The sequence below is a fragment of the Trichoplax adhaerens genome, genomic scaffold, assembly GCF_000150275.1.
Source record: "Trichoplax adhaerens TRIADscaffold_1 genomic scaffold, whole genome shotgun sequence".
Taxonomy (NCBI): Eukaryota; Metazoa; Placozoa; class Uniplacotomia; order Trichoplacea; family Trichoplacidae; genus Trichoplax; species Trichoplax adhaerens.
The window spans coordinates 10463318-10477487 of record NW_002060943.1 but is presented as its reverse complement, the minus strand read 5'-3'; the positions used below and the strand labels follow the sequence as shown (position 1 = coordinate 10477487).

Genomic DNA, 14170 nt, shown 5'->3' with positions numbered 1-14170 from the left:
GGTAAGCAATGTGCTAGAGATATTGGAGTTGAAACTCAAGATTGTACAATGTACGATATAAAGTATATATACATTCGTATATTGTCCTAATTATGCACTTTGTATTTTATAGGGCTACAAGGGAAAATAAGTGCAGACTCAAGCCATATGCTGGTTCCTGCAGCCAATGTAGCTTACAATTTATCAATACCGTAAAGTTAAATTGACGCCTTATTCATAACTAGAATTTTGTTGTATTTATTTTTAAATGATACATTTACTGTACATTGTTTGCATCTTTACTGCAGTTATTTGACTACAGATTGTACCATAGAATCTCTTTTGTAGCCCTCTTTATCGAAGCTTCCTTGCAAAATATTAGTATAGAGTGTTATTGGCCGTATGTCCATAACAATTAAAGGTAGCATCATTTGAGAAATGAACGTAGAATTACTACAGCTTTTACGAACCGAAGATAAATCCATAATTTTTTAGCTAATCACAACAAAACTTTTGAATCTCAAAATATTACTGTACTCAGTAATTTCTAGAGCGTCATTGAGACTACATTTGAAACTATCTAGAATTATCTTACAATTTCCGTTATTCTGATGATACGATAAAAGTATTACTGTATATTCAAGAATTAAAATCGACTTAACTTAATGACATACTGTATTAGAATTTCTCCTACTGTATAGCTCTCCGTATATTCAAATTCTAAATGCTGTATTGTTAACATGAAAATCGTTCTATATTGTTATATGCGAACGGTTCGTCGTAAAACCTATTTACCTAAAGACTTACACTAACTTGATAATAAATTAAGTAGCCAACGACTACTATGATTTCATTTACACACCCTGATGTACTGTATGTACAATAGTGTTCTCAGGACTGTATTATTTGCAATATCTCCCATCTATCCTTCTAAACTAGAGGCGATGGCAGTAAACTTAATGTACGTTATGATGTCATATCATATTTAATTATTTTAAAAATTAAAATCAAGTACTACTGCTGAAGGTTGCAGATGAGTTACGAGATTATGTTAACGTTGCTGTACTGTAAGTCAGTATCGGTATCTATGCACATGGACTCTACTAGATACTGGATTCTCTACCTTTAGCGATTCATAATCTCGCTCGCGATATAACCGACTACTGTACAGTGTACATACATACACACCTCATTTTGGTATTATTATATTTAACCAGAAACTGCCTTCGCACTATTTTTGAAGATTATCATCATTGGAGCAGTTTCCTCCATACCAGATAGTGAACGACCACGTTGTCTAAAGTATACCATAGGACAATGTACAGTTGTACGATACAGTATACATCGATCGTAAGTGTGTGGTACAAAACCCAGCGCTACACCTTTCGTGCAATCCCCCCCCGATCAATGATCACGTGACAAGTGCTCTTCATACCGTAACAAGCAGCGGTAAAACTAGACTACAGTACTTTACTATTTGTACTGTACTACAGTGCATTTTTTTTGTCAAATTTTTGCCAACGAAAGTGTACTGTACAGTACAATGTATATTGCACACTATTGCATCAACATGCTGTATGCTAATGTCAGATGTTCTTTTTTAACCTTAACCTTAATTTAATTTAATTATTCAACGATGTAAAACAGATGTCGTTCACATTGGCCTCGTTCTACTATAGTACCAAGAAATCATACGACATCTGTTTTACACATTTGGGTACAAAGGAAAAGAGGATGAGTCCACTTAATGAATTGCATTGCATCACGGTCGTGTAATGAATGTAATATTAGATTATCGAAGCTTTATAAACGAAGGTCGCGGAGGGATATGTACAGTAATAGAGTACAGCAAAGAAGGGCATTGAACTCCAAAATTTAATCCAAGGAAATTCTATCAGAAATTATTGTACTGCCTATCTAAAAGCTCTAGTTATAAAAGTGCCGGTAGACTGAACATTAATAATAATATACAATTAAAAATACTCTACGTCCTTACTTGAACATTTAAAATTTTGGTGGCTGGTACTCGTTGCTACAAGTAAAAAAGCAAAGTTATCATGTGGTAGTTGAATTTAAAATCTGCCCAACAAAGAAAGTAAAACTCAATTCAAAGCAACCCTATCACTTTATTTTCTTTGCCTATGCATATGTTATAGCATTATTGAGTGATATACTAGTACCAAAAAAATGTGGTTCAAGCAATTGCGAATTTCGAAAAATCTCTCGGTTGAATTTCGAAAAATTTTTACCTTGGCTTGGCCCTTGGTAAGATCTTTAATAATTAATCATAATCGTTCTTCAAGTTTATAAACCAATAGCTCTATTTCTTGTCTTCTTCTTTATCTCTCTCATGCTGTTAGTGCTGCACTAGCTGTGTGTCTGGACAATTTTAAATCAGTAATGCTGTAGTGTTACAGTGTACAGTCATGTAGATGCTGTCTGCATTTGTACTCGCATTGTCGACTGACTGCATGTGGCGAGCTCGTGCGCAACATGCTTGTTTATAACTAGATATGTACGTACATATTTGGAACTTATTAATGCATACCGGCATGCTATTGCAATTATTGTCCCCAAAAAGGAATCACCTTAACTGCAGATCTACTCTACTGTAGGCAGTAATATTATTGTTTTACGATTGATTCCAGAAAGAATTAAAGCCTTTTTTACTGTCCAGCACAATTATTCTTTACTGTACAGTACAGTATGTACAAGTGATTATACAAAGCTGTAAATTTATACGCCCTTTAAATACACTCTTGCAACGGATTACCTTAAAAGACGACTATGACTAGATGTGAAATCAAATATGGCCATAGAAAAATCATGCCAACTACTCTACCTCAGTTATTTCAACATATGAAATTATAGTGACAAATTATTCCACTACAAACAAGTATACGGTATACGTGCTATGTACATACTCGTTAACCACTCTGCTATATTTTGTCACTAAATTTAGGAATGATATTTTAAATATAATCAAGAAGCAATGTTAAGTAACTTACAGTTAGTTTAAAATGATGCTACGATTTTTGCACTCACTCTAAATAGTTTGTATCTCAGGTGAATCGCGCTATCGACAGACTAGAGATATCCTATCGTATACTATTTGCAATGTTATATTGTGGTTGTATTATTATTTTTATTATAAAGTACAGTACTTTAGCTTTGAAATTTGAACCATAGATCTTGCATTTCTTAGAATGTTAAAGCGAATCCGCTCATTATTCGTACTGTACTCTGATATTGTACGAATACCCGTATATCCATTGCCTAAATGATGACAAAAGTAGAAATATAACTTTAGAATTAGCAACACTGCAAATTCATGGATTTATCAATGTGTAACCATTTGTATTTGAACAGATCTTGATCAATGTTACTCGTTCATCGAATCCAATTGTCACTACTGCTTTTTGTGGTCACTTAGATAGGACCAGCTTAGCTGCTGCAAGTAAGGAACTTGGATACTAATAATTGTTATTATGATTGCGATATCACTCTCACGTGATTATGCATAAATTGATATATCAAAGTACGTTGAATATGTTGTCGGGAAACGGACTTGCTATACATATCTGTATAGTATACAGTACATCACTTCGGTACAATATTCGTACTGTATAATAATTATAATTAATACTTTAAAGATATTGTCACTCTGTACTACAGCAGTCTTATTTACAGGACTAAAATTAAAAGCCAAAGCTCAATAATAACAGTAGTTAGTTAGCAACTGTAAGACTTTATTGAATACCCTATGTGTGTTTCAAGAGGTCAATTTTTGATAGTCTTCATGCTGCGTCTTCATTGCCACATAACGAAACATTTTAAGCCTGATTATACACCATATTTCGTGTCTGTATCTTAATCTGTTATTTCTTTCCTTACAGCACTAGCAACTTCGGTATGTAAACAGATCAAATTCAGGAAGATCTACAAACTTTTTCATCGTAATTTGCTTACCGTCGGATATAGCAGTACATGCAAACTATTAACGCTATTTTCGAAATTCACTAAATTTTATAATTATCTTCTTTCACTATAATTTTAGTTTATTAATGTGTTTGGGCTTTCTATTGTTACCGGCCTTTGCGCGGCATGCGACACTCTATTCCCTCAGGTAAGATTATAAAAATATATAATTACCATTTGCTAGGAAAGCTATCATACAGTATAACAGAACCCTTCTCTGTCCATAATGAATATCAATAGTTTTCATGTTTCATATAGCCCTTATTCACATACAAGGCTATTCGTGCAATATTTCTGTCTCACAGAACGTCTTCATGTTGAATTTTATTATCGAACATTTTAAGATGCACGCTTTACTTTTACCTCGTGTACCTGAATGTTACCCGGTAGATTTAATATCTTTGTACACTCCATCAATGATTCCTTTGTAAATTTTAGGTATTTGGAAGCAGCAACAAGAAAAAACTTGGAATAGTACTACAGCGCAGTACGTGATGAAATACATAGAAATTACCAGTAACACGTTACTATGACAGTTCCGTTTTTAATTGCGTTGATACAACTGAATGCTTCATAACACTTTGAATTGTATTTTTCTCTTCCTCGATGTAACATAATACGGTATTAGAAAGTGCTACAGGAAACTATAGACCCTACAGAGTACTAACTATAGCCACAATTATCCTTTAGGCCTGATAATTTTATCCCTGTCTTTGCTGGTAATTTACACACTATGGTTTAATTGTGGCGCACTATTGTTAGTTCTATTCCGCCAGAATATCGATGTTGTCAGGTAATGTTCGATTTTCATAGATTTATAGGCTTATAAATTTACCTTTCACAATGCATCTCTCCTTAACCAAAACTTGTCTTCTATACTTCGTGGTAGCATACTAAGATTATTTTCTAACATTTTATTGTACAGACTGACTGACACTTTCATCATAAATGCCATACCATCATTAATGGTATATATGTATTTTTAATAGTAATTAGCATCCATCTAACTACGATATCAAGCCTATTTAAATAAGTGTCGCTAAACTTACCCTTCTTTATCCCCAGGGTCAACTTTACTTCTTGATATTACAAAAATACCTCCAAGCACAGGTAAATACTTAATGTACTAAAAGATTATACTCTCGTAAATTTAGTACGTTGCTCCATGGCTTTTCTGACATGTAAAATGTTTTTAAATTCATATTTATACGTATTGCCTAAATATCCTCATCAACAAAGTTATAGGTTAACATAGGGGCACGTCAGCTATTAACGTTAAGGAATGCTCATCATATATCTGACTTTTATTTATTAAACTATTGCAGGGAAATGTAATACCAGCAGCAATAATTGGTTTGATTGGTAATGGTATTAATGCATTGTTATGCTACCTCTTCCTTTTCGTCTTCAAATGGGGACTGACGTAAGAATTAGTATTTCTTGAAATTTTACAATAGATGACATGGATAAATCCTCCATACACAAATACAGTAGTGAAATATTCAATATCAACGATATTAACTGTAAATCTAACTTTTCATATTTAAAGAGGTGCGGCTTGGGCTAGCAATATTTCCTTCTGTTTCTTGCCTGTTGCCACGCTAGTTTACATTAAATGGAAAAAGGTTCATCTTAGTACATGGGATGGCTGGTCTCAAGATTTGTTCTTGGATTGGTTCTCGTACATGAAGCTTGCTACGGCCGGTGTAGTAATGCTGTGTATAGAATGGTGGAGTTTTGAAGTGTATACAATCGCAGCTGGTAAGTAGGATAAAATTGTGTTCTCATTGCATTCTTGATGTATTTATCTCTTTATCATATGACACATCGACTGTGACAGGATTGCTAGGTACAGTGGCGCTGGGTGCACAAGGTGCTTTAGTCAACACATTACTCTTTTTGTTCGTGGTGAGTAAATGATAACTAATGTGACCATTATTTAACTAAATGCTATCCTTGTTTAAAAATTAGAGAAATTGTAATAGGCAATTGCATCTTGTTTAACTTAACTTCTTCAGATAATTTAATGAATACAACTTCCTGTAATCATAGGTCTGCCTAGGTATCGGCGATGCCGCTACTGTTCGCGTTGGTAATGAATTGGGTAGCAATAATCCCACTGGTGCTCGTAGAGCAGCATTAGCTGCTCTATTTCTGAGTTGTATGTCGCAATAAAATGCGATCTTTGATAAGTTTGATAATTTATTGCCAATGCTAAAATTTTTCTGATTTTTTTTAGCGGTATCTGTCGTCATACTTTTCTCGATTGTCATGGCGACTAAGGATGTCCTTGCTCGCGCTTTTACTACGGATAAGTATGGATATATTTCAATAATTAATAAAGTTACAAATCTAATTCCCGACTTCATATCACTTGATATAGAGAAGTAATCGTTCTGGCGGCAACACTTTACCCCTTCGTAGCTGCATGCCATATCTTCGACGGAACTCAGGTTTGTCAATTTGTCGGTATTCAAATTTACTCATCACCTTTAATTTTAAACCAATGTCTTCCATATACCCTTATCTAAGTAGAAAATTATAGAAAATTATATAAGGCGTTCCAGTTGTGTTAAAAACCTAAAGTTTGTAACGTGAGAAAAATTAAAAACTACTACAGAGAACACTACGAGCTTATTGTCAGTTTTGTCTTCCCCGACATCTACCTACAGTAAGATTTTAAATACTGACGATTTCCACCGTCAGGAGGAACAGTATTATCGTTATTCTCTCTTAGACAAAACTAAATCCAAACCTTTATTGAAAAAATAAGTCAATTCATAATAAACCTATGTACATAAACATTAGCTATCAGCACTCAGATAAAACTATAAAACTATGCACTTATCTATTAGAAACTTAGATAAATTAATATTAACACATTCCCAGACAAGTAATCTTAAGGAAACTATGATACGGCAGCTGTACCAAAATTACTCCGCAACAAGTTGTAATAAAATATTCATTCCTCATCTTTTTTTTATTTTAAGCATTTCCATTTTGTTTTATTATAATCATGATTAAAAATAGTGTATATGTGGCGGCATTATCAAAGGTATCGGAATTCAACGGCTTGGAGCAATAGCAAATTTTCTTGGTTACTGCGTTTTTGCTATTCCAATTGGTCTTGTACTTACGTTTTCTGCACATATGGGCCTGAAAGGCAAGAACGATGCATAAAATCTAGGAATCATCAGTCTTTCTCTTAATTTCTTACAGTACGCGCACATTATATTTATAATTCATTAACCTGTCATTACGATCCCAGGTCTTTGGATTGGCTCGTTAACTGGATTAAGTTTGCAAGTAAGAACGAATTAATACATTACTAAAATTTCATGTAGCATCTTCTGAGTAATTCGTATCGTAAGGTTAATAACTCAATTCTTGTTTGGGCTAGATGCTCTTTGATTTTATAATACTTGCAAGAGTCAACTGGGAAAACCAAGCAAAACTGGTATGGCAAATATTTTTTACTAAATATCTATTAGTATAGTAGCCATAAAAATCTAGCTATCACATCTTATCCATTTTATGACAACATAATTTTACGAAAAAAATCACCCGATTCATATTGCTTCTCAGTTTAACGTTTAGAAAAGGTGATTTAGCAAATGTAATTTTATTGCAAAGGAAATAAATATTATCAATATTAAATTTCACAGGCAATGGAAAGATCAAGAGATGACACGTTAAATCTAAGTACAAGTAACAGTGAGAACGATATAGAAATGGACGGTACGTCCGCTCAACTTTAATCATGTTACATGAAGTAACCATACTTGATAGTACTAATAACGAAAAAATTTATAGATTATCATTACTTTGGCTTGCAATAAGAAATTTTGCTTTCGTGCTGTATCAATAAGAATGAGTTACTAACATCTGTTTATCTTATTCTTATAGAAGTTCAGAAAGATATTATAAATAAAGATGTAGCTGCTAATGATACTGAGACCTTAATTAATAGTAACGAAAACATAGAACAAGATGTTCAGGTTATTGTACGAAGTAATAAAGATCCATGGAACTTAATCTTAAAGCGTCGAGTCATCACTACGATTTTTATTGCAGCTGTCTTTGCAGTGGGATTAACACTTAGATTTACTGTTAGTAATCAGATTCTACGAAGTACCAATGATAGTCAGCCTGTTACCGAAATACCAATATTAAATACCACTGGAGCTTTTAACGTGTAGTATAAGATGCATACCGTTCTGAAATTTTGAAATATGTTAACCTTCCTACGAATTGATTACAATTCTATTGGAAGGAATGTTGAAATTTAGCTAAACTTTAATTTTTTTGAATATATCCGGAGTTGGAAGAACTTTGTTATGGAGTCTTTGAGTATAATAATCTAAGCATTTATGTTTGATGATCTATGCTCTTTACTATCACTGCAGAACTATCTAATATAGATAGCATTTCTACTTCGTTATCGACCTTACGGGTTGAGTAGTACAATGCAAATAATGTTTTATAATTTTAAGGCAGCCTACTGCGCAATTAGCTATATAATCCTCAACTTATCAGAAACTTTCTTACAGTTTGGTACAAGAAATACTGTAGCTATTTAAATTGGATTGTACAGTGACCGATGTATATATATTGATTATAGTTGTACATCAGCATCATTTTACCTTCAAAACCTTACTGTGACCCTTTCCTATTGAAAAATTTTGTATTTTATGGTTGACTATATGTTATGATCGTGGCTATACGGGTTTATGTAAATATATAAATAATAATTAGTAAAATACGGCATATTTGGCCAATCTCACCGAAATTGCTGATCTTAATAAATATTAGGCGCAATATATAGTAGACAACGAATCTATTCCAAAACAATTAAAATGCATTTTCTTACCAAGGTTGAACTTGTCTTTTCATTTCAATTCAGATAAATTTGTAGCAGACAATTTTTTATCCAACGTACAGACAAAGCATGTATAGCCCTTTCCAATATCATTTGAAGGAGTTAAAATCATTAGCGCACGAAACAAAGCGTAGTGTTAGTACTTTAATTAATATGGTTATTCTTCAAAGACGGAATTTAAAAATAGCGTCGGACGTTTTATTTATTTACAGCAACACGAATTAAGTTAATTGAATGTTATCATCTACGTAAGAATATTTCATTTTTCCTTAAAAATATGGAATTAGGCACTAAAATAATGAACTACTTATTAGTCTAGCTATTCAACTATACAGAAAAATAAGGGGAAAAACAAAAGAGAACTGTAGTTATTTCCTTATCAATTGTTTAAACACGACGGCTTACTGCTACCACATAAATTATTCTTTAACCATAATATGATTATTGTTAGAGAGAACTGAAAACGTAAACGAATTAATCAAGAGTAGATTTACCGAATCAAAAAGGTCTATTAGCGTATTTAAGTTGGCAATTGAGCCTTTTTTGGAAATCAAGAAATATGGTATACTATTTTTATTAATCAATTTATCTAATTACGAGTATACACTACATATACTGCAAGTTGAATTGCATCATTGGTCGTCATTGTATATTTTAATTATTATGCTTATTAGATCATAAAAAATTCAGAAGCGTAACACGTTGACTACCATACATTATACTAACCAATTATCTAAATGTACTTGAGCAAATTAACTTGAACACAAAAGTATAGGAGATCACGTAGACGTTATACGAGTACTATTGTCTCTACTCTAAGATATACCATTTTATAGATATCCTAAGGATAGATTGCTTTTTATAGTTATAGCTGTCAGCTGTAAGATCGGTAAAATATTCTCATGCAAGAGGAACAAAACTCAACAACAAATTTTAGAGATTTAGAACATCCAATTTTATTATAATATATTTCATGGGTTATGGAAGCTCTTAATATTCTACTTCTTTCTATTGCTATTTTTGCAATTTTTAGTAATACAGTTAATTGCTTCATGTTCATCTGTACGCGAACATTACTGAGTAAATCCTCCAGTAAAATTATAATGGCATTGGCAATTTTTGATATTGCGTTCTGTATTTCAGTCATTCTTGTACCTAATAGTACACTAGTCTACAGCGAAAGTATACTAGTGCCTTTACAGAGCAAGGATAAAATTAACATCACCAATACTTCAACTAACATCCTTTTAGGGACTCTATATTGCAGCTTTATAGCATCGGAATATCTCGTTTGGACATCTGGAATTGCTTCCATTTATACCGTCACGTTATTAAGCATTGAAAGGTACTACATTATACAAAATAAAGTTAGACATCGTGCTTTATTTACGCCCAATCGAACTAAATGGATGATTATGGCCGTAACAATATCGAGTGGAATCGTTAATATGCCTAATATATTCCACAGCAGTCTTAGCTATGGCTATATCTACGATCAAGCATTTACATGTATCTGGCAAGAATTACCTATTGGTAAAGTAATCAATAACATGTTATATTTGCTGCTATTTCTAACCAAATTTTTCTTACCGAGTTGTACTCTCGTCGTATGTTATGCGGCAACAGTAAAAAAATTACATCAACTTTTTAATATTACATCTTGTAATAATGTTGGTCGATTTCGTAATAAATTAATATACCGTCGCGTAGTTATTATCACTTTTATATCGTCAATGACTTTTATGCTATGTTGGACTCCAAGTCAAATTTATTTCACTTTGATGAATTTTCAGCTCTTACCGATGGATGATGAGGCTTATCTGGTAACTAAAATATTAATCTTAATTAATTGCTGTTTTAATCCTGTCCTGTATTCAGCAATTAATCAATCATATAGGAAGGAATTTTATAAAAAAATAAGAAAGACTTTAACGACCAGTGGCACATTTACCAGAAAAAGTCTAGTTAGTAACAAAAAATAAATACTACTTTTACAACAATAACTTTATATTAGATGAACAAAAGAAGTGGTTAAAGAGCATAGGGTAATAACATTTGCTGTACCCTAACGCATAAGGTACAATAATTAAAACATTATTTACAATCTCATTTGGTAATACCCTTCAAAATATTTAACTTATTAAAGAAGAAAATTTGAAGGCTTATTTTACTATCTATAAAACAGCTGCTATGCAGCAACTGATTAAAATTTCTGGATTCGATTGTCTATAAATTCCTATAATTAATTTTATTAACTTAAGCAAGCTACAGCATGATAAAATTGATCGGATTCGTCTAGTCATTAAGTTAAACATATCTTAGAATTAATTGTTGTATTGATATATTATCAACTTGACCAGTTAGATATTTCTTCTTGCTCAGCAATAGGGTATAATATGAACGGCAACATCTACTTAGACGCTTTGTTAAGACAAAAATTAAATTGAGTTGCCGCTCAACTATTTTAATTTGCGTAATGGTTTACAGAAGTATTCCGTCTCGTACATTTGATTAACTATCATAACACTTCAATTATATCTGGTTCAGAACGAAAATGAGGCAACTTTGAATTTTTGATACTGCTATTAGCTCTAGCTGAGTTATAAATTTCTAAAGCCATTAAAATAAATCTAAAAATCTATTGCGAATCTAACTTTCTTTGCAAAAAAAGCGATGTAATCTTGAAAAGCCAAAATCACGCAGAATTTTAATTTTATGATAACTGTAACAGTCTCATTCTCATTATTGCTTACCTCGCCGTTAAATTAAAACCTTTTCCTACGATGCTATTATAAAATAATAAAATCTACCTCAAGGCTAATCGTTTCGAGATTATCTTTCTTTTGTTTAAATCAAGACAAGTTTAATACGGGTATTAAAATTTTGATCTTTCTTCAATACTCGTGAACTTAGTATTCTATTGAAATAGCAATTAACCCATTTTCAATTCTGCAACCCTAGAAGCATTCTATATCTTTCCTTGCTAAAAACATTCGGTATTCCGTCGGAAAGATGTAATAACTGTACCGCTATTATTACGGCAATTAAGGCATGTTTCACAACCAAATTGCGCTTACCTAAAATAATTTTGAATGCTCGTATACCGGAATAGTGTTCAATATTCGATTAACGTGCAAAGCATAATATTATTGAACTATCAGCTGGACATGATGTTTCAAAACTCTAATCATACAACTGATACCATAAAATTAATCCGTAGAAGTAACAGATATTTTCCCTTTTATAGATCGTTCTTGATTTCATCCGAGTAGGTAGAACAGTCATTACAGTTATTTATTTATAACTAAGGTTGTTATTATTACATCAAGAATGATTCTTATTCCATGACTATCATGGTATACCAGCTGAGCTGCTCTATGATAGGCAAGATAACGCTCAACTACTGATACTCGATCTCATGCAAATTTCTGATAGTTTTTAATTCTGGCATATCATTAGTGTTACGTTATCTAAGACCAAAACATGCGAATCAACTCAACTCTTACTAGAGGATACCAACTAAATACCATTTCATTCTGTGAAATATATTCTCGTATATATGACTACTATCAACAAACAGTATATTCCTAAGCGATAAAAACTACAGCCATACTATAAGCAAAGGAAAATTATAGATAAAGTGATACGCTACTTGTAGTACCATTTTGCTGATATTATTACACCTCATTGATTACAGTCCTTAATACCAATCACAATAATTAGAAAAAAATAATATAGCCACCCAATAAACTACTGTGATAACGTAAAACTCTTCTTTGATGTATTTACGATGGAACTAAATATTAAAGGTATAATACTTTGGACGTTAGATAGTATCAAATCGCAAATGTGATATTTACATAAATTATCGTCCATACGGCAGCAGTTAGATCGATTTAAAAATTACAAGACAATTACCATAATTTTAGTTACAATATGTATTCTTTCACGTATAGTAAAATATCATATTTATATACTTTCATTATAACTGCCAGAAAATGTTTTCAATATATTCGCTAATTTAGACGATATTCCAAGAATCTAAATGATTTTAGCAATTTATTATTGTAATGTATAAAATAGGATCAGTTTATAAGAATTGCTTCAAGGGTACTATAAAGCGCATACCCAACAGAGTAACTACAACATTTTATGGAATAATGCTTCATAGGGTTTTGGGCGTAAGAATGAATAAAGTATACAGAAACTTAAACAATGCTACACAACCTCAATTAGAGGCGTAAGGGAATTGTAAGCATGCAACCATATGGTATTCTGTATAATATCGATCCTCATAGAAATTAGAGAATTTTTTGTCGTAACCCGTTTATTTTAGAAAATATCCGACTATAATACAGTGAAATGGCATCAGACTCCGAGGGTTAGATTACAAAATTCAAATGTGCCGTATGCTAAATTATCATATATTTATGCATGTATATATGAACATACTATCTTTACAGTCAGAATACGTATATCGCATAAGACACATAGTACTCATATAATATTTAATGCATATAAAGTACAGCACGCATCTTCGTACTATCAAAGTTAAAGACCTTGTAATCATAATTTGCTGCCTTCAATTATACAATACTAGCTACTAAACTCGGTATACCCGTGGACTTTAAAATCTATACGAAGATATGCATAGTTTTTTCCTCCCACCCTCCGTTTGATCTGATGGTATTACAAAAGAATTATATAGACTATCGCAAGTTATCAATATTACATGTGTTCATTTTATAATTATGCCTTCGTAAAGTCGTAGAACTGAGCTATTAATAAGATATCTACGCGTTGACGTTGTAGAATATCAACTAGTCCAGTATACAGTTAGCACAGTTAAGCTTTTTGGGTATATATAATTAAATCCGTCTGCCTCCATATCTAAACCTTACCATCGAATAAATCGATTAGATGAATTTGCAACTTTCATGTTAACACTTAATGCGTTATAACTAATATCGATAGTGGATGGTGTCAAACCATTTAGAAGGAGTGTCTGAAGTATTTTAGGTCAACATGGACACGTAGTCAACACTATTAGTATACCTGTAGAGAAAGGCTACAATAGCATAAATGTCGATAATACAGTGTATCATAAGACTTTAATAAATTTTTTCAAATTCGAGCAGTTTCACGCACAAATTAAATTTACCTTACAAACATTCGATCGACAACACTAAACCATCATAAATATTTTGTTGTCTTATACCAAAATAGTCCGTTGCAAACAATCTTAGAGAACTTATGACTCCATTTGACGTCAGTAAATGACATCAAAACATGATATTGTTAGATTCCTAAGTTACGTATTTTTTTAAAACAAAG

The 14170-nt window shown here is 32.2% G+C and overlaps 1 protein-coding gene across 1 annotated transcript; it reads left to right on the top strand.

Annotated features, from left to right (window-relative positions):
- Window positions 1–2166: 2166 nt before the first annotated feature.
- TRIADDRAFT_52541 (uncharacterized protein) lies at window positions 2167–8156 on the top strand (the record flags this gene model as incomplete). Its single annotated transcript, XM_002108956.1, has 19 exons — window positions 2167–2244; window positions 3349–3436; window positions 3876–3889; window positions 4037–4105; window positions 4396–4444; window positions 4648–4750; window positions 4883–4925; window positions 5023–5067; window positions 5283–5380; window positions 5507–5718; window positions 5798–5865; window positions 6010–6118; window positions 6197–6272; window positions 6341–6410; window positions 6578–6628; window positions 6988–7012; window positions 7226–7263; window positions 7623–7695; window positions 7864–8156. 19 exons carry the CDS (start codon window positions 2167–2169, stop codon window positions 8154–8156), a joined length of 1602 nt encoding a protein of 533 aa, XP_002108992.1.
- Between the last annotated feature and the right edge of the window lie 6014 nt (window positions 8157–14170).